The 20,617-nt window shown below is 44.7% G+C and overlaps 1 protein-coding gene across 3 annotated transcripts in view; it reads right to left on the bottom strand.

Moving 5' to 3' along the window:
- Positions 1 to 1,365: 1,365 nt before the first annotated feature.
- The window catches only part of MIB2 (MIB E3 ubiquitin protein ligase 2), a 41,736-nt gene continuing 22,484 nt past the window's right edge, over positions 1,366 to 20,617 (bottom strand). For 2 of the 3 annotated variants that reach the window (XM_066982221.1, XM_013194751.3), the window contains 15 exons: positions 18,561 to 18,755; positions 17,868 to 18,010; positions 17,200 to 17,307; positions 15,922 to 16,026; positions 15,058 to 15,220; positions 13,949 to 14,082; positions 11,952 to 12,100; positions 11,179 to 11,335; positions 10,700 to 10,854; positions 9,665 to 9,791; positions 9,139 to 9,369; positions 7,010 to 7,188; positions 5,310 to 5,494; positions 4,498 to 4,563; positions 1,366 to 2,594 (listed from right to left, as the gene is read on the bottom strand). In XM_066982221.1, coding sequence (XP_066838322.1) covers positions 2,353 to 2,594; positions 4,498 to 4,563; positions 5,310 to 5,494; positions 7,010 to 7,188; positions 9,139 to 9,369; positions 9,665 to 9,791; positions 10,700 to 10,854; positions 11,179 to 11,335; positions 11,952 to 12,100; positions 13,949 to 14,082; positions 15,058 to 15,220; positions 15,922 to 16,026; positions 17,200 to 17,307; positions 17,868 to 18,010; positions 18,561 to 18,755 — 2,339 coding nt within the window. In that variant the 3' untranslated portion in view covers positions 1,366 to 2,352. The remainder of the gene's footprint in view (positions 2,595 to 4,497; positions 4,564 to 5,309; positions 5,495 to 7,009; positions 7,189 to 9,138; positions 9,370 to 9,664; positions 9,792 to 10,699; positions 10,855 to 11,178; positions 11,336 to 11,951; positions 12,101 to 13,948; positions 14,083 to 15,057; positions 15,221 to 15,921; positions 16,027 to 17,199; positions 17,308 to 17,867; positions 18,011 to 18,560; positions 18,756 to 20,617) is intronic. The other variant, XM_013194754.3, reaches the window with a different exon arrangement.

The raw sequence follows: 20,617 nt of genomic DNA, 5'->3' as shown, positions 1-20,617 counted from the left end.
CCTGGAAGTCGAAATCCGCAGTCTTCCTTCAGTGCTGTGCCACGGGAGGTTCAGGCTGGATATTAGGAAAGAAATCGTTACCGTGAGAGTGGTCAAACACTAGAATAGGCTTCCTAGTGAGGTAGTTGATGCCCCATGCCTGTTGGTGTTCAAGACACAACTGGATAATGCCCTTAGTAATGTGCTTTAACTTTTATATGCTTAGCCCTGAAGTGGTCGGGCAGCTGGACTAGACGATTTTTGCAGGCCCCTTCCAACTGAGCTTTCTATTCTAATTTTTTTTTTCCTTTAGGGGGAACAATCACTTGGAAGCCTCTCTTCATTTAGTGTCCAAAGTAATTATATTAACAAAAAAAAAGCAGATGTGCCCTGCTGTTTTTTCCTGAATAAACTGACACGCCCTAAAGTGTAAGATGCGAATAATAACATTGAGCAGCGTGCCCTGCTGCCCAGGTGCCAGCACACGTATACATTTAACGTACACGATAAAGCATCAACTGGGTTCACCTCTTGTAAACTGCAGGTGGAGTTGATGCAGAGGCTTGTGAAGAAAATGTATTTCAGGCAACGCTCAGCGTCCAGGTGGGGTAATGGATATTCTGGAAAATGATTCACTTGAAGCAAAGGGCAGCTCTTACACCGTAACGGTGGTTCGGTCTCGTCGTTCCAGAAAGCAGCCTTCGCACCGTCCTCTTCACCTGATGCCTTGTCACAATACAGCAACCACTTGGGTAAATACCTGCTTATCCCAAAGGCACGTACCCTAACATGAACTTCTAGGAAATAAATAAATACATCCACACTTCTGATTTTACCAAAGGTGATTTTGAAATTCAGCTTCAGCTTCTTTCAGAGTTAAATGTGAGCCCATGTGGGGTTAAATCTGTTCCTACTTTGTAGGTCTGTATCAAAACCCCACTGAATTTGTAACAGCTTCAAGTGAATATTTGGAGAAAGATCGTCTGTAAGAATCAGGCACTGTGACAGCACTTTTTCACACCACCAGAGGACTAAGATGAAGTAAGAGTTACATCCATAGCTACCAGATATGACACAAAATCAAAGATTTCTTTAAAATATTTGCCATCTCTTTGCCAATGAACAAAGATAGTAGAGGACCACAGTAGTTTTGTTCTTTTTTTTTTAAATATTGCTTGCAAGATGTAACAAACAGTATCACTTGTGTATAATTGTGTCATTAAAGATAGATACCACACGCAAACACGTAAGGATACATACACACACGCATGGCACGCTAGCCCTACAGGTTGGCACTTCCACCAACAGTTACTTTACAGGACAGGTTCACTGGATAATATTTCTTCAGTCAGACAGTTGGGAAACACAATACAGCCAGATCCATAGTTCAGCTACTGTTTGTACATTCATTTTAATGCTCAGGAAAAATATAGATTTTATTTTATTAAGTTTTGCTGCAAAACAAAGAAACCAAAATGAAATCCCTCTTTCTCATCTCTTAATTATTACTATTTATTTTCTTTACACTTTGATTGGAGTATTTAACACCTGCCTTTGGCATTATGGATAGAAAGCTCAGGAGTCTCTGAACACACCATTGTGCAGAAAAAAAACATGGAAGAAGAGTGTCACGTAGACGTTTCTGTGGTAACAACACGTTTTCCCCAATCAGTCTTCACTACTTTATCTCTAAGGCACACGCTCTGTCCCTAGGATCTCACCACATCCAGAGTTGCCTCTGTCAGTCCGAATTCTTGTTGAGCCCGCAAGTTCCAGCTCAGAGAACACGCTGTCTGAGGACATCACCTCCCTACCAGCAGCAGGCAACGAGGAGGACTGATGGCCAGGTCTGATCTCCTCTGATATCTTCTCCTGTGAGGTGCAAGCGTGTGCTTTGCCACTGCCTGCCGAGGGATAAGGCTGATCCTTCTACAGCGTCTCCTTCAGAGCACTGCTGAGTGCCAAGGCTCCAGCTCTGCCCCCACGGGGCACTGGACGTGCTGCAGTCACTGGAGCTGGATGCCCTTGAAAACACCTGCGTATGGAAGTCTGTCACCTCTGGTCTGCACGTCTCTTCTGACTTCAGTCGACAGTCCACCGTTCTTTACTTCACATCTTTCTGATCGATCAGCAGCACCAGGCGAGGTGGCCGCCTGCCCTCGAGCACCACTCCTTGCCCGTATGACACTGGAAGCAGAGGGGACTCCCTCCCTCCACCTCCACCCCAATCACATTATTTGTCTCCCCCCCCCCCCCCCCCCACGCTGGCTTTGCAGGTAGCCAAACCCAGACTGAGCAGCGCTTCTCATCTAAAATGCAAACAAAAAGGAAGTAAACGAGGAGGTGGGAATGGGAAGGGAAGCAAGCATATCCTTAGACAAAGATCTGAATCCTCTCCCGGATAGCCTGCCGGCAGATGGGGCAGACAGTAAGGGCTGTGCTGCAGTCTGGGCAAGAGCCATGTCCACACTGGAAGACCAGTTTGATTTGGTCGTCGATGCAAATGGGGCAGGTGATGCGCTCTTCCATCTGCCGGTAGCGGTTCTGCAGCTCCTCCATGAGCTTCCTCTGATCTGTGGATTCAGAGCTCGGGCTGCACTCCACCTCGGTGCTGTCTGCAGGGTGGGAGAGCAGGGAGACAGTTAGTTGCTACTGTGCTCTGCCTCATGCAGCGTCTCTTTAATCAGGCTGTCCCTCAATGAGCAGCAATTAGCTCAGACTAAACTCTCTTCACTGAGCCTCATCCAGGGAGTCCACAAACAAAAAGCCCAAGATGATGCTTTTTTACACACTGGCCAGTGCTGCTTTCCTGTTTTCTTGCTCGGCTGGTTTTTTTTGTTTGCTTTTGTCTGCCTGTTTCTTTTTTAAAAAAAGATAGAAGAAACAAAAGAAAGAAAAAGAAAATACAAATGTCTGATACGTCCTGCCTTAGCGTTCTGGAATACGCTGGTGCTACCTTTAAGGAAAAGCTTTCGGTGCTGGTTGTGATGTTCTGCCATACTAGTCCAGGAATCCTCACAGTGCTAGCGGTACCATGCTCTCTCAACCTCCTGATTACATTTGGGATTCAAATTTCTGCTGGTATTTTTCAGGACACACGTGGTAAAACAAGACGACACCACTTGACATCACTTACAGGGACTTTTGCACACATGAAGCTGCACAAGTAGAGACCTTTAGTCGACTCTATATGCAAAATTCAGTGGACATTATAGAGATAATTGTTCTACATAGATGAAATGTGAAAGAACCCCAAATACTTGAAAAACTGCCAGCTTTGGGAAATATACTCTTTCCAGTTTCAGCTTAATACAGCCTCTGCTCATCTTCTGCTCCTTAATCTTTGATTAGGTAGCTTTACACTTCAATATAGGCGTCCCTTTCCCCAACATCCTGGAACAAGTTGCAGTTCAGCAGTGCAAGAAGTGACTTCGAATCCATAAAAGTGAAGCAAATTTGGGAACAGAGCGCTTGCTAAGACACACTGAAGACATCACTCATAGTTAAGTCCTGCTGATACACTCAGAGACTTGGATGTTCCTTTCTGTAACTGCAATCTGCATGCAAATGTCTCCTCTGGAATTCTTGTTGTCATTTTGATGCCATTTAGCAGCCTGGAGCAAAGACAAATGCTCCTGTCTACCGTCAGGCAAACTTTTTTTTCCCTCTCCACACTTTGGAGTTCCAAAGAGGATTTCTGTCTTTGCCAGCTGCCTTTGTCTGATGCCACGTGACAGAATTGCTCCCCTGTGCATTTGTCCAGGCATCAAGACAGAAAACCACTACCTGACTCCAACCAAGTCACACAATGCTAAGACATGAGCAGCAGGACACGCAGTTCTTTCATGTCCACTGCTACAGAGTTTCCTTAAGAGTGATCTTGGCTCTAAAGACATCATAACCGCTGTCATAACCTCTATGGAAAAAGCTTCAGTGGGCAACCTGGATTAATTCCAAGGCAAGTGCAAAGCTGCCACCATCCTGATGACACACATTACCCATTCTGGATGGAGTACCACAGACACAAGACAATCTGTTTTAGACGGGGCTAAAGACCTTTGTCAAAACAACCCAGCTCAACAATTCCTGGAGAGCTGGCCAATGCCAGCCCTGCACAGGCACTGGAGTTTCAGCCAAGTGAGAAGCAAGGCTTCCACAAGATGCCATTTTTCCTTTCTCACAAATTTTCATTGTTAAATCACTGCCTGTGTAAATAGGTAGACCGGAGGAGACTGCAGTTCTAACTGCAGAGAACCCGATGAACAGAATAAGCCAGGCACAGATCTAGCTTCCTCAAATGTCCTGTCTATGCAGCTTGATTTTGGCCCACGCCAGCTGAACGCACTTTTTCTTCTCTGAAGGTGATCAGTGCAACAGGTATTCCCCTCTTTTCTCCCCCCAAAACACATCTTTCTTCCTGATGCATATTTCTCTGACAATCGTTGATGTTGCTCAAACAAACGCTGTGAAGCACCCTTCCCAATACACAGCACTGAACAGTAGGAACAGCACACATACCTTGCTTGATTTTTTTGGTTATTGTCACTTGACATTTGATGCACTTCTTCATTCTCCTGGAGCATTCTATCAAAATGATACAAGGAGTGATTACAATCAAGCCCACTGGTGCCAGAAGCGAGAGGAAGAGAACAGGCTGAAGAACATCAGCTTTTAAATGACCTGAGAATTCCCTGGATGATTATGAGACTGTTTCTGCATGGAAATGAGGACATGGCCTTCTTTTTGAGCTACCTCCTAGGCTTTTGGTTTAGTCCTTCCTATGTCAGTAGCAATTAAAACACCTTTAACTCCTCACATCTCTGTGCTGCCAGAACTGCTGCACTGTGGATGCAAAACAGCTTTTTATTCTGTGTGAAAAGGATGCAGCCCTCGCACACAGTCCTTACCAAATTCCCTGGGGTCAGACTGAGGGAGCCTTGATGAGGTTTACAAGCTCGCAGACATGTTTGAGCAAGCTGCCATTAAAACAACCGAGATACAAATGCATAACAAAAGCCAGAGAAGGGGGAAATCCTTCTCAGGAGGTTTTGATGGATAAAACACTGCCAGCCAGAACTGAAACATCTGGCCTTCCTTCTGAATTATCCAGGGCATCCATGAGCACTGCCTGGGGGGCCTATCAGCAGGTGCTCAGAACAACGTGTGCCTGTCATAGATAGCTTTGGCCATCCTATCTAGAGACAGTGCTGTTGAACTCATGCCGGGGTTGTTTCAGGTCACACACAGCTCAATAGACCTTGATTTATGAGAGTCTAGACAGGGAGGCTGCATGGCGGAACAGGAAAAACAGAAAAAGCAGAAGGACTTACCTTCACAGACAATACTGTGCTGGCAGGGGAAGAAATGGATGAGCAAGGCCAGCTCTGAGCAGACCAGGCACTCTGTGGGGACTGCCACGCTTGAGACACTCAGGTTGGTCATCGTGTTGGGGGTGGTGTGCACGCGGCGAAGGCTGCAGGTGACAGCTGAGCAGTCTGAAGAAACCTGCTGTTCCCTGCAGCAGAGAACACGTAGTGAGATTTGAGCCACATACTCCAGGTCGTTCTTCAGCAACCAGATAAAATTGCATTAATCCCTGGGAAGCATTCCACGTGGAGACTGCTGTCTGATCAACTGCGGCTCTAACTTGTGAGCCTTCAGTGCCTTTGTGGGACCAACTCAGCCTCTAGCTTGGATTCTGACTGAATCTATGTAAAAAGAAAGGGGAAGAGCAGGGACATCTAATGTTTACACAAGCTGGAACCGTCCTTTTGGAGGACAACAATCAGGTATTGACAGTACAGTCACCTACCAAGAGGGCCAGCTTTCAGGAGCTATTTAAAAAGTGCAGCCCTAAGGATGCTGTCTGTTCACATATTCCTGAAGTGTGCCCGGGGTGACTGTCTGTGAATTTGGCTCTTACATAACCCAGGCTCTTACATAACCCATCCAGACCTCTGTCCTGACACTACGAGCCCCAACCCATCCATTACTTTTCCTGCCAGCCAGTCATCTGCTAGCTAGACCTACTACCTAAACTCTTTAATTGTATGAATGAGCAATGATTGAACAGAAGGGACAAGGATGGTGGTTGCACTAACAAACGTCTTCATTATTACCAAGAACCCCCGGCCCACCAGGAGTATTACGAAGGGATGCTTTTTGAACTTTTGATATAAAGTTGGTAAGTTTCTGAAGAACCTGCCAACCAGTTTCCTACCAAAGTGACAACAGCTTCTTTATAAATGCTTTTTCTCTTCCAGACCTCTTCATTTCAACATATACTCCACTAACAAAATCCCCAGATGTTTAAAAACATTTAAAGAGATGTATTTCACCTGTTATTTAAAATGAACCAGGAGCATGGCCAATTACAGAAGCTGCTGCCTGGCTCCCCCTCCAGCAGTAACATACCTGCAGGTCTATGCTCTCAGATCAAACAGAACTCTGCTTTCATGTTTGCAAAGTCAAAATCCAAACAAAAGTTCCTCAGAACCTGAGAAATTTGACTTGCTACTCTCCCCTTGGCACTTTCTAAGCTATTCTCTTGTCAGTTGAAAAACAACCATTTATCTAGCTCTGGAATAAATTCTGCAGATTCTGGCACCCACTCTTTCATTGCATTTCCTCTCTGTTCAGACTTTAAATATCTGTAACTGCAGAATCCAGTGAAAGCAAAACAGAACCCAAAATTACCCTGCAGAGAGGAGCTGCTCTTGCCTTCGGTGGACAGTCTTCTCAGACCGCCTCAGGGCTCTCCAAGTCAGGAGGCTGAATTTACGTGAGCAGCGTTCATTTGCTTTTGCCAACTGTTTCCAATGGCAGTATGCACCCTTAAAGAGGCCCTGACAAACACAGTGCCAGCATCCAGCTCCAGATGAAACAGAAGGTGCTCTGACTGAAATCTGATGTGTTTCAGGAAAGCTTCACCCTTCCTGGCATGGCAGCTCTGACACCACAGTGCTGGGGGAGCACTTGACATTTTACAAGGAAATTTACTGCAGCTAGTTCCCAGAGGATGTGGGTTTACCTGAATTTCTGTGAAAAGTCTTTGATGATCTGGACAATCCTTCCGTCTGTAACAAGGTCTAAAGGAGACTTTCCCCGATGGTTTGCATAATTAATATCTGCTCCTTCTTGTGCTAAGTAACATGCAATTGCAGTTCCAACATTCAGCTCCACATTTCCAAGAAAGCCAGAAGCCTGCAGCTAAAAGATGTTGAGAAACACTGTTAACAGAAAAGTCTGTTATGTAGCTGTATCAAATTCTAAACAGAATCTTAATCCTTGTACCGACAATTTAAGGGTGTAATTTTGCACTCTCAAAATGCAAGAAGATCCTTCGGCATACAAGTAACAGATTCAAACCCTGCATTCCAGGAACAAAGGTACATAAAACTGGTCCTAAGTGGTACCTAATCATTACCAACCATAGCAATAGGCATTCACTTCTTCAGCTAGTGAAAGGAAAGTACAAAGTGTACACCGAAGGCAACGCAGTAAATACCAGTTGACGAGCAGCTGGTGTATGGAGCCTTAAGCAGCAGCAGCTATTTAAAAAGCCAAGCTTTTATGTATGTGATCCAAACTCTGAACAATTTTCTACTGGTTTAAAAGATCAGAGTGTTTAGGCAGATCAGGGCATGTAAAATTCGACATGAAGGAGTCTGCAGAATCTAGATACAGCATTACTGTTAATAGTATTGGGAAAGACATATATCATGTTGAGATTTCTGCCCCCAGGACTGGCTATCGGCCGCCCCTAGTACAAGCTAAAGCCCAGCAGCTAGGAAAGCTGTTGCGCAGACTTTTAACGAAATGGTAAAACCCATTTTTGCTGCTGATCCCTTTGCTTAAATTTATGGGCAGAGACATTCAGAAGTGATTGTTAAGCTGGTGTGAGATGCCACTGTGGATGTCAGGACCTGAGGCTGGAGTATTGCTGGCCACGCACTGGAGCCATCAATTCCTGCTATCAACGCTGGTAGCTTGGTAACGAGCAACATGAAAGAAGGGTGGTGCACTAGACTTTTTCAAGTGCCAATAAGCAGAAAGGAGGAATAGGAGTTTGGCACACAGCATGTGCCCCCTTCAGAACGTCAGTTTGAATTATGCTTATCATTTCAAATTACAATAAAAACTCTATGCCAGATTTTTCAATATTATCCCCACAATGGAATAATTCTCAATCCATCCATAATGTATAACCAGTGTTTGCAGTTTTGGCTTGCACTGCAAATCTGGTGCGTGCACATGTTGGTATTTATATGGATGACAAAACACTTTGAAAAGCTAATCTAATATCTTGGCTAAAAAGACAGATTAAGCTTCCAATACTTCCATATCATGCACTGACTTCTAGATCTAAGGCCTATCCTGAAATGACCCGTGTTCAGACTGAGGAAGAAATTCAGCTCTTCTGCATGTCATCATCCGTGGTATACATACAAAGTCTATCCCTGAGAGCTAACAGAAATGCTGAAAAGCACTTTTTCCACTGCATTTATGCATTTGCAAATTGACAAATCTTGCAAAAAAAGTCTAGTGTTGCATAATTTGCTTTCGCTCTGCAGTGAAAGATGGAAAAAGAAGTGTATATATATATTCATACATCCATATATATAGATATATTCATTTATCCATGAATATGGAGCAACATGGTGAAATCCATTTCAGGCTTTATAGCAACATAGCCTTCATCATATATAATACGTCTCATCTTTCACATTCCGCGGTACATTTGCAGATAACTGGGGTGTTTGTGGTTAGCTAGCCTCATATTTTCTATGCCACCAGATAGAAATGAATTGCTGTGGTTCTGGGGCAGGAATTAAACCCAAAGGCTCTTGGCTCTGTGAGCAGATTTGTAATCTTTCCCATGTCAAGAAAGAAGCACACAATGCTAATAAAAAATGGGAGGATACAGGATGAATTGGTGTCTGACTATGCGAAGTTTCGTGCTATAAAACCAAGCATACTCTCAGCAGATTTATTCACTGCTTTCCCCCAAGCATTAAGGTTTGCTTCATGTTCAGCTGGACAGGCTTTGCACAGTTTCACTGCCATCCTTTGCCCCCTTAGATCCCACAATCTGCAGCCACACCATCATCATGCATTCTCCTGCCCTTGGAGCTGGAATTTCTCCAGTTCCCAGCTCACCTTGGAAAGAAGGGATAACCCCATCTCCCCTTCACGCTTCTCCATCACCACTGACATCAGCTGCTGTCGTTCCAAGGCAATGTGCATGGCTGTGTCCCCGTCCTCGTCTTCAGCATTGACATCACTGCCTTCGCTGACCAGCAGTTGCACCATCCCTACGTGTCCCTGGATGACAGCCAGGTGCAGAGGTGTTTGATTTCGGTTGTTCTTGAGGTTGACATCACAGCGACCCTTGAAGAGAAGAATTGCATCAAACAAAAAGAGCTATTGCTGCTGAGTTTGGCTGAAGAAGAGCGCTGCAGTTATGGTGCTTGCTTAAAGCCCTGAGTCTCAAGTCCATCTGCAGGTCAGAAATAAAGATATCTCCAAGAGAGGGCTACATGACCCAGCCCTCTGTATCTGTCCATATGACCCACACACCTCCACATCACACACAGCATTAACTCAACAGAACTTGGGAGGAAACGTGGGATTTGGGGAACGGGAGAGCTAGGAGTTTTGTTGGTGGCTTTGTTTTGTTTCTTACCTCTTTGATGAGAATTTCTGCCACTTCTTTGTGATTATTGAGAGCAGCAAGGTGCAGGGCAGTGAAGCCATCTTCCTTTTTGGAGTCAACTAACTGTCGAGCTCTTGCTAGAATCTTCTTTATGGCTCTAGAACATTGGAGGTAAACCAGACACACAAGAGTTACTTTATCGGGAAGGAAAACAATGCAGAAGAGTCAGGCCTGCCTCTTAGGTTCCTCAATTTTAAACTGGCAGCACTATGAGCTGGCAAATGCGATGCAGAGTGCTCCCACTATCTTGCAGACAATTACAAGAATAAAACAATTATACATTTACTGGTGATTTTGTCAGCATATTCATCACAGAGAACCACGCTCCTTTCCGGTATCGCTACACTTGCACACAATTCAGGGCAAATTCTGCCTTTGTCTCTCAAGTATTGGAACAATGTTTTCTAACAGACTTTTGCTAGCAGCTTTAATGAGGCAGAGCATTATACCACTCTGCTGCCTTCAAATATTGCACACATTGCCAGGAAGCTTGCTGCAGAAAAGTGGCATAGCCCATCTATACTAGTGCTTTGCACTGAGTACTTGCATCGCTAAAAATATATCAAACTGGATGTAATGAGTTAGATGATCTCAGCCTTTCCCTTCTTCCTTGCTGAGTAACCATTTCTGCAGAGAATTAACACATAAGCATAAGAATTAAGAACTAGAGAAGGGAGGAAAAGGAAGAAAAACACTCAGATTCTTGAGATCATCTTTTTTTTTCCCCCCAAAGCAAGTAAAGTACTCAGAAACTGATACCTGTTCCATACCCCAGGCACCACATACACACTCTGTTTATGGCTACGTAAGAACTACTACTAATGTAAATTCTCTGCTCTAAGTGCCTTATAGGTAGTCAGTTGCATCCAGCTCAGCTGGGTGCTAACCAGCTAGGGTTCAGAGCTTCTCAATAAGCATTCAGCAAGACTTTATCACCATCTAGCCCACACCGCCTAGCCAAGCCGTGTGTTCCCCAGGAATGCACACTGCTGTTCATTCACTTACAGCTTGTTGCCTTTTAGAGCAGAATAGTGGAGCAGGTTGAAGCCTTGACAGTTCTGGACAGTGAAATCGATGTTGGGTACTTCAGTGAGAATCTCGATGATGACTTTGTAATCTGCAGTGATAGCGTAATGCAAGGGGGTGTCTCCCTGGGAATCCTGTAAGAGGGTACCAAAGCAGAATACAACACCACACGTTAGCAGCAGGTCAGCTCTCACTGGAAGGAAGAGTCCAGCACAACAGTGTGCTACTGGACTGAACCAAGCAGACTCACAATGGTGAAGGGGTAGACCCCAAACTGGAATTTCAGAGTACTGAATGTAAGCAAATACCTCCCTGGTGCAACTCACAGCATTTTCAGAGAACTACCTTCAAATTCTGCTAAGCAACAAACGATGCATGATGTTAGGAGAAGCAACCCCCCCACCACAAAAGAAAAAAAACAACACCAAAACCCAAATCCCTCAAACCCCAAGACTTACTGGGAGGTTGACATCACAGTTGAGCTCGCAGAGGGCCTGCACCACCTCTGCGAATCCTTGACTGACAGCAACATAGAGTGCTGTGCACTTTGCATTGTTTAGCAGGTCTCCGCTGGCTCCTTTACTAATAAGCACACGGGCAACTTCAGCTTGGTTTCTGATTTAAAGGCAAGGAATAAGACAGATCAGATTCAATGCTGTACAGACAATAAATTCTCACTTCTTGCAAGCCTACAGAATTTCTTGGGTTTTTTTTTTTTTTTTTTTTTTTTTTTTTTTTTTGCATTCTCCCATCCCCACCCCACCTCCTCTTAGTACTTTAAGAAAAAGTCTTCCTAACTTGTACTCTAGAATCTGCTCTGTTTTAAATCAACAGGAATCTCCCACTCTTGATAATGAAGAATTCTTCCCTGGTAACTGACAATGAAATTTATCCTTTTATGTTGCTCTGAAAAACACGTGCACTACCAAAACCAAGCCACCAAACTAATCCCAACCACTAAAACTCTAATCACCAAACGCTCTTATCACTTGTTCTGATTCCCCCCAAATTTTATAGCATAGAAACTGACCTAGCTGTGGACATTAAGTCAGCGTACTAAGAAATTCACCTGTGGTCCTGAAGATCACAGGCCGATTTCTAACACGGAGAAAACCCTCCCTCCTCAGCTTCTCCCACGTGCTCTGCACGCAGACAGTCCATTTACACCTAGAAATGTCCTTCTGCAGCCCTTTAGGTCCTGTCTCAGAGATAGCAAGAAAAGATCTCGTACCCAAAAGCTGCGTAGTGCAGTGCTGTATCCCCCTCTTCATCCCTTAGGTTGACAGTGGCATGTGCCTGCAGCAAAATCTTGACAACATCCAGATGCCCCTGATAGGAGGCGATCTGCAGGGCAGTTCTGCCCTGATTCTTGCTGTCGACCTACAGTAAGGACAAAGACACAGCAAACAGCTTGCTTAGTTAGGGAAAGACCTTGCCTTGAGTTCCGGCCTCGGCGGGATGAAAGCCACCAGCTGCACAACTGCGGTATGCTCAGAAATGCTACGCAGAATCTGTGCCCTGCCGGCTCTGCTTTACGTACATCAACTACAAGGCTGACCTTGTCCCAAAATATTCCTAACAGGGAAGGGGATAGCACATTTAGTCAAGAAGGGAGAAAAGAGCTGGAAGCCAGGGCTCTGTTTGCAGCTCTGATGCCAAATTCCTCTATGCCTGCAAGCAGAATACTTCTTGACATCTCTGCCAACAATTCCTTTCCTATTAGGAAAATGCACGAGGAGATCAAATTAGCTTTGCATAAGGCTTTGGATGCCAAGCCCCCATTGTTCTGTGTTACTCCAGGTACTTCACCGGGCACACTGGCAGGAGGGTAAATCAGCGCTGAGGTGCTACAATAACATTTTTCAAAAAGTAAAGGGACTGAAGAACAAAGAGAAGGCCGTATGAAATGCAAGACAAAAAAGGAAAGGAAGCTACTGAAATCAGCAGGAGGCTAAAGAGAAGAGACGAAAGAGCTGGCAAAACCTCAGCTGACTGGCAAGCAGAACAAGGTTTTTTTTCCCTGCAGCTGGTTCTGTGCAGCAGTCAGGAGAGCAGGGCAGGCAAGACTTCGATTCACTCGATGATGGGTGAGTCATTCAGGCAAGGAGGCGTCAGAGGCCATTGCATTATTCTGCCATTTACACAAGACAGACAATGCTGATAAGCTAGAAAGCCCTAGGCAAGCAAGTCTAACTTGCACTACAAAGTATATAACACTCTTGCTACATATAATACTCTTACAGAAGTGCTAATTCATTATTAGAAATATTTTAGTAGAATATAAAATAGAAATCTAATAAAACTAACAGCAATGTATTCCTGACTCTTGGCACTTTCTTATCTGATAACAAACACAGATGTTGGGCTGTTCCTCCCATCTCCAGAGCTCCCTTTATCTTTTTACATAAGGAACTACAATAAGTAGCAGAAAACAATCCACTACATCAGCTTCAAGGGGCTCAGAGTCAGTCCTTTCAGCCATCTGCCTGCAGACACGGCCTCAACAAAACTTGAGTTTTGCTACCACTGGTTTCCAAGGACACTGCTGAAATACTTCATTTCCCAGTTCTCCTTTTTAAACCTGCTTACAAACCTTAGAACCCTCACTGAAAGGGCTGGAACCTTCAGTCAGCTGGTAAGAGCAGCGACTTGAGTTGACGCGATCCTAACAGCAGCACTCTGCAAACAAATTTCTCAGCAGCAAGTCCAGCCCAGTTCCCTGCTCCAGTCAGACAGGAGATAAGACTCTGCACAGACTTGCACAGCGCTGGGATCTGGGCAGCTTTTCTCTTTCCTGTTTCCAACAGTTTATTTAGCAAGGTTATGTGAGGACAGATGCATTCAGTCAGACATAACCTGTGGCTTTCTTTTCAAAAAGGGGCTAGATTCTTGGACATCCTGGTCCTGTTTTCATATATATATGTATGAATACAGGTCTCCCTAATTCTACAGGTACAGTGTCCATACAGGAAATCTAGGAAAAGACAGCTTTGGAAACACACTGTAGGGACAAAGCTCCAGGTCAGCTTCAATGCCATGCTCTGAAGCCATCTGATATTCACGTTTAATTTTCATATTTAATCCTAAATCGCAGCAAAATTAGCTAGTACAAGGTCTGAAAAGTCTATCATTTCTCTTCCACTCTTCTCCCTACTCAACCACAAAATTTGATGATAGTATTTTAAAGCACAACAAAAAGTAACCATTCAGGGTGTTTTCAGAACTTGCCTTGTCTGGGTACTTCTGAAGGAGTTCCCGGACTTTAGCTGTGTTCTTGAGCGCTGCCCAAATGACAAGACACCCCGCGTGGTCTGACTCTGTCTTCTGCGACAACAGCTTCTCCAAAACAGTAATCAAAGTGCCTGGAGGGGAATGAAAAACAGCAACAGGTTAACAGCACCGAAGAGCGTGTGTACAGTTGGCACAGCACAGCTGTATAACCCCCGTACAGGCCTGCAATACCTCTTGGCTCACACAAAGAGCTTTACAGATTTGCAGCTTGCGCAAAACTCTGGCTTTACAAGCCTTATGTTTTGAGAACCCAAAAGAGACCATGATTCAGAAGACCAACACAGAAGAATTACTACCAAAAGGCAAATATCTGAAGAGGAATGCCTGGGTTTGGGAAGGATACTTCAGGCAAGAATACAGCTCCTTGCAGACCTGCTCTCCAGCCACAGGTTTTTGAATGTTTGAATGGACGGAGGTTCTACAGTTATCCAGGCAGGGCAAAATTAAAAAGCTTGGGCCTGTATGCGAGTTCTCCCTGGAGTCTAAACTGAGGAAACAGTTTATGACCTATCTGCGTGGCAAAACAAAGTCATCAAGTCTGTTTTCTCTCCCACATGACCCTAACCTACACAGGAAACTAGTGAGGCTACAAGCAATTTTAGGAGCAGATGTGCAAAACAGGCAGAATCCCCTCTACACATCATAAGATCCCAAGTCTAACTTCAGAGTAGGCTGGGGAAAACACTCATTGGTTTGACAGCACTTCCACAAAAAGACCTGGGAATATTTCAAGCATTCACAAATTATTATCCTCCTACAGGAATTGCAGCAGGATAGAACAGGAAACTGAGACAGATCTGGGCAGAAAGAAAGAACTGAACCTAGGGCAGTACTATGGCCAGCACTCCCCAGTGCAGAACTCGGTATTTTCCTGTTAGGACCAGCTGTGCTTCCCCAAAAAGACAAAGCTTGGTTTTGGAGCTCTGTCCACGGAAGAACAGGCAGCTGGAGTTTAGCACTGTCCACAGTGTGCTGCTGTTATTACAAGCAGAGCAAATGTTTCTCAACCCCTGCCAGCCCAGACACCTTCATTCTCACTGTCTCACTTTTAGATTCCTTTGCATTCTCCGTCGTCATGAGATTTGCTTCCTCATCTCTCTGGTAGGCTGTCAGGCAAGCTGGATTAAACGTCCAGGACTGCTCCCCAACCGACACTCGTAAGTCTCCATCCCCGTACACTTTGATCACTTTGCCAATGTGCCCTAGGGTCTGCAATGGAAAGAGAAAGGATTTTTAAGAGGTAAGACAGTAGGCTTCTCATCTCAGAACCAGAGCAACGCTTCTAAGAGAGGTTTTGCAGGCGGCACTCCTGCTGTGTGAAAAGAAGCACTAAACAGTGACACGCGCACAGACAGCCCCCGCTTCGAGGACACCAGAGGGTTCTCAGCACTTTCTCTATTACTGGCTTTACATAAGAAGGGTTTCCCAAATATATTACAAATGTCTACAAAGAAAGCTGGTGAAACAACAAACTTAGCCTGCAGAACCCTAAGAGAACTGAAAATTGGGATTAGGGAAGATTTCCCCTATGCATTTAATTGCTCCTGGTCCAATCAGACCATTTTCCCACTCAAGCACTTTTCCTGTCTTGTTCCAGACAATTGGGAAGAGCTTAAGAGGACTTTTTTTTTTTTTTAACCTTGGTTAGTGAAATCTTATCTGACTCACTGGTAGTCAAATTCTTTGTCAGATTCCCCACCTACCCGCTTTGCTTTGGGTTCTGCAATAGGATTGTATTACCAATAGCACTAGGCAACGTTTCTTTGCAAAGCCTCAGCAGTCCCAGAAGGGTCTGTGCTCTCACTGACCAGCAGGAATGCTGGAGGGCCACGCAAGCCCAGTCACCATTCCTAATTGCTAAGGAAAACTCAGGAAGTTACTGGACTGTCCTGGAACTGACGCGCACTCACAGGTGCCATTTCATCTGTCCACTCCCCATGACCAGGTTGGAATCGCTTCACTGTTTCCATATCATCTATCACTCGGACAACATCACCAACCCAAAAGGTGTTGAGCTACAAGAAAAAAAAAGTCATAAGCTTTTTGGGGGATGAAGCCAAAGGAAAAAAAAAAGTCCCCACCCCCACCCTCAGCAATCCCAACCAAACACGAAGCCCATCCACGCAAAAACCAAGGCATTACAAAACCTAAGTACAGTTCCCAAGAAATCTGTAATCAATGCACTGCAAAACAAACACAGTCCAAGGGCTCCGGTACTTCTGTTTTAAGCCAAGGACACATTTAAATAGGGTAATAGTTTGGACAGAACAATTTTCTTCTTTTTTTCAAACCATTTGTACATAATAATGGCATGAAGTACTTGGAGCTTTCCTCGGTCTATCCCCTCACTATACCTGGAGACTTTAATTCACTTTAATAAGGAAGTTAAATCCGTTTTATTTAAAACAGGAAAACCTCCGGTTTCTTTCTGATCCTTTGCCAGATGCTCCCTCTGCTCACTGAGCAAAGAAGGGGGCACTGTCAAAAACCACTTTTTAAGGAGACCAATTCTGCACCCAACAGTCTGACACTGGACCATCCATTGGTGTTGGCTGGAGATTTTTTTGCCCTGTGACCTTGTTCAATTCTTTCAAATTTTGTAGTCTTCCAGCAGCTCCTTCTACACCTATGAGCCCCATTTCTAATAATCCCCATTTCAAGACCACGACCCTCTGGAGAAGGCCACAGCTATCAGCTTCAGAAATGCAGACAAAGTTAGAAGAGATGGATTAAAGGCTCAGGTCATCCAGAGAGAAGCAAGAGAAAAAGATGTTAAGTAGAACAAAATGAAGACACAAGGAAGGAAAAAAAAATCAAGTGGAAATGATGTGGACGAAAGTTTGTCACAGATGAAAGGCAGCAGGAGGATGAGTTGTTGTAGGTCACTTGTTACCTTTCTTATCAAAGGAACAGAAATTAAGAAAGAATTGACAGTAAGAACTTCCAACATTTAAAATCTAAAGGTTCCCACAACTGGACCTCCTCGTAGCCCAACTCCCCCAGTCTGCAGCTATCTGTTTCAGCTCTGAGTGCTTGCACTACTCTGCCTAGTACCGCTGCTTTTACAGCAGCAGTATATTTCTTCAGCACTTGCTTGAGACACCTTGCATCCTACCACAGCAGGCTCAACCGCCAGCTGCTCCCTGCAGCATTCCTAGTTGTGGCCAAGCTCACCGGTCGGTACATACCTTGGTCAGAGCTCCAGGATGGAAAGTCCAGCGGGTTTCACTGTTGAACTGGACCCTCACGTCCCCTCTGTCCGTGATTCTGTGCACAGTCCCTGTCTGGCCAATGAACTTTTGATAGGGGAGGAAAAAAAAGCAGGGGAAAACCCCTAAATGAATCACGTTGCTTAATCCCAAATCTGATTTAAATGAGATGCAGTCATTTTTCTGCAAAAGGAGGGAAAGAGACTTAAGAAGCTCCCTTAAAGGAGCAGCATACTGGGGGAAGGACAGCAATAGGTATACAAAGTGTAAAAACGCTTGAGAATGCAGCACAAATTGTCCTCGTCTTTCCAAATGATAAAGGTGAGCACAGATTACTACAATCATTTTTTTTTTTTTAAGACATTATTTTTTTTGCACTGGCTTCCAAGATGTTGGAGCAACTCTTCTGACCTATCTCAGAGCCTTAGAAATTCTGCAGGGCTCTGCAAGGTATTCTCACACACCCTAGATTTATCTGAATGTAAAAATCTGACTCCTGTGTCCTATCAATAAAGAATTTGTATTAGTGATTTGCCTAACACAATATAAATACAGAAGGTAACATGCTACACAAAGATATTCAGGTAACTTCTTAGCCAGTGGTTACTCCTGTAGTGCGAAGAGAATGAGAAGGAGCAGCAGCATACCTCAGCCATTTTAGGATTCCAGCCACCATGGCCCTCCTGCATCTCCCGCAAGATGTCGATGTCCAGGAGGCATTTTACCTTGTCCCCGTGCTGGAACGGATGCCTGTCTGTGCTTTCTTTCCTCTGCAGTTCAGCTGGTTTTCCTAAAGAGAAGAATGACACCACCCACACACATGGAGGACGCAATAAGCAGCTTTGTGTTGTGCTTGCCTTTGTAACAAGGGCAGCAAATCAGCATAAGGCTTAATTGATGCAGAACAGCGTAATTCTACTCGTGGAGCATGCCGTACTCACTCTGTGGGGCAGCATACGTAGAGAGATGGAGAGGATTTGACTCTAACTGGATCATGGTATGGATGAAACATGAGGTAGTTCTAACAACACACAACACAGGCATTCCTTGGGGAGTTTCACACACCTGCAGCATCAAGAAGCTGCCTTGGCGGATCTCTCTCTTGGGACACAGCTGTGGGTATCTGATGGTCTTACATGATCTTACCACTACAAGACCAAACTATTTTTTACCGACCATAAAACAGTATGTTCACACAGACTTTTTTTTTTTAATGACGCAGATTATGCAGAACCTTTACAAAACCACCTGCTCGTTTTCTGTCTTCCAAGCAAAATGGCTTTAGTGTCAGGAAACGGCAGTGAGAGTCACAATTTCTCAGTTGAAACATGCTTACGCACCTAACTTGGGGAGATGCTCTTTGTAGTAAAAGCCACCAGATGCCTCCACAGTACATTTCAAGTCCACTTTTCCCTTGTGTCCAACTCGGTAGACGTTTGTGGTGCCATCAGCCCACGTAACGCTGGCCACGCTGCGTCCAGTCTCTACATCCCAGCCGCGAATATCGACCACGCGCCCGGTTTTACCTTCACCACCTGATGGAAAGAGAGGGGGGAAAGCATCCAGCTTGTATTTTCAGAGACCAACACACAGGAACTCACCTGAGACAAAAATTAAACAAATTTTTTCTTAACTAAGTCAAAAACAAGGAGAAAACGTGTCTGTTCTCCAACTATTCATCACAGATGAGCAGGCCCAGAGCTGAAAGTCAATGGCTGATAGATGAAATCTTGATGGAGAAGCTGCTGCCAGGAAGGACTTCTGCAGGGCCCTATCACAGGCCAGCTTTACATGCTGGATGTGTAGAAGGTGCAAACAATCTCACTCACTTTTTAACTAGAGAAATTAAACTACAGGACAACTGAATTTGATCGACTCAGAGAATCTCCAAGTGAAGCTCACTGAAAGCCACGCAGCCATTTGCTTTGGAATAAATATGGAAAAACTGAACTCTGTTACAGTGTAAGTGCCATTTCTCCTGGTCTACAGAAACGCTGCCCAGCTAGGCAGCACGCTGCGTCATGGCACCACACTGTGGCAAAGTAAAAACACAGCAGCGCTGGAAAATCTGCCCAAAATCACCCCAGCACTGGTGAGGTGGAAGAACATCAGGTACTTCACCTGCACAAAGCAGAGAAGGCCACCACTGAAACAGTCCAGAAAGTGGAGATTTTAGATTTATATACAAAATGCACTGAATATAGTGACAGACAGTCTGAATTTGCAGATTCCTTCCCTCTTCCTGCAACATCTGTCTGTCTTATTGCACTGCCAGTGAGGATCTGATTGCCTGCAAAGCTTTGGAAATTATCAACTTAAAGGAGTTTACTTCCTCATCTAACTGCACAGTATCTAAAAAGGATAATACAAACTAGTGTAATCTTTATTGCTTTACTGTAACTTCCCCTCCCTGTCCAGGTGCTTTTTTCTAAGGAGAGCATTAGCATCCACTTCCACGGTGTTTGTACTCAGGCGGCAGCAAGGAAAAATATGCATATGTTGAAAAGATTTAAACGACTGAAGAGTTGTGAGGGTCAACCCTGAGCACAGATGAACAAGAAGTTTGGTCACTTGGCACGTTTTGCACTCAGTGCTCATTTTTGCAAAGGGCATCAGGAATACTAAAAGCCCCAGGCAAATAAGAGCAAGACCATACGATCAGCTTTCTCAAGTAGATGCCACTGCCTTTAGCAGGCACACAAGACCACGTAATTAACACCCACGCTCCCCTGGACGCTGTGACAGAGTTTGCAAGGTTATGTATTACCACTACTTACACGTTGCCTCCTTAAATGGAAACAGAGCTGATGTTAGTGCTACCAGGAAGAGAAGTGCTGAAGAGCAGACAGCAGTGGATGGGGGCAGCTCCACCAAGGAAAGACGAGGCAGTTTGAGCAGAGAGCAGCTGAGCACCTGGCCTTACGCTTCTTCTCACTTGTTTTGCACATACCACTGCTTTCACGTCACTGTTGTAAGCAACACCCGTCTCAGACATGTAAATGTTGATCTGATCTCAGAAGGATGGCTAAGCTGGACTGAGCATAAGCTGCTTTTGCTCTCAAACCTGCAAGTATCCACGTCCTCCACTGAACCCAGAGCTGCAGTAAATGGTGGGGTCAACACCAAGTGGTGGAACCTTTGGACTTACAACTTAAGTTGTAATTATTAAGGGGAAAAAAGCAGCTATAAGGCTCTGGAATAGAAATGGACCGTGAAGTTTCCTTAACCCTGCAGCACTACACAAAATTGCTATCAGTGAGTCAGCTGTTATATCAGGTCTAGAAAATGCTTTTTTGTCTCTGCATTTTCAGCCTGAAGTTACAGTTCACACAGGAAGCAGAAGTCATTCTCCAGTAACCACAGCACAGAGTTCTTCATCAGTGCTCCACGTCAAACC

This window comes from Anser cygnoides, chromosome 23, assembly GCF_040182565.1.
Source record: "Anser cygnoides isolate HZ-2024a breed goose chromosome 23, Taihu_goose_T2T_genome, whole genome shotgun sequence".
Lineage (NCBI taxonomy): Eukaryota > Metazoa > Chordata > Aves > Anseriformes > Anatidae > Anser > Anser cygnoides.
Note: the sequence above shows the minus strand (reverse complement) of the source record. Positions and strands in the feature narration are given on the sequence as shown.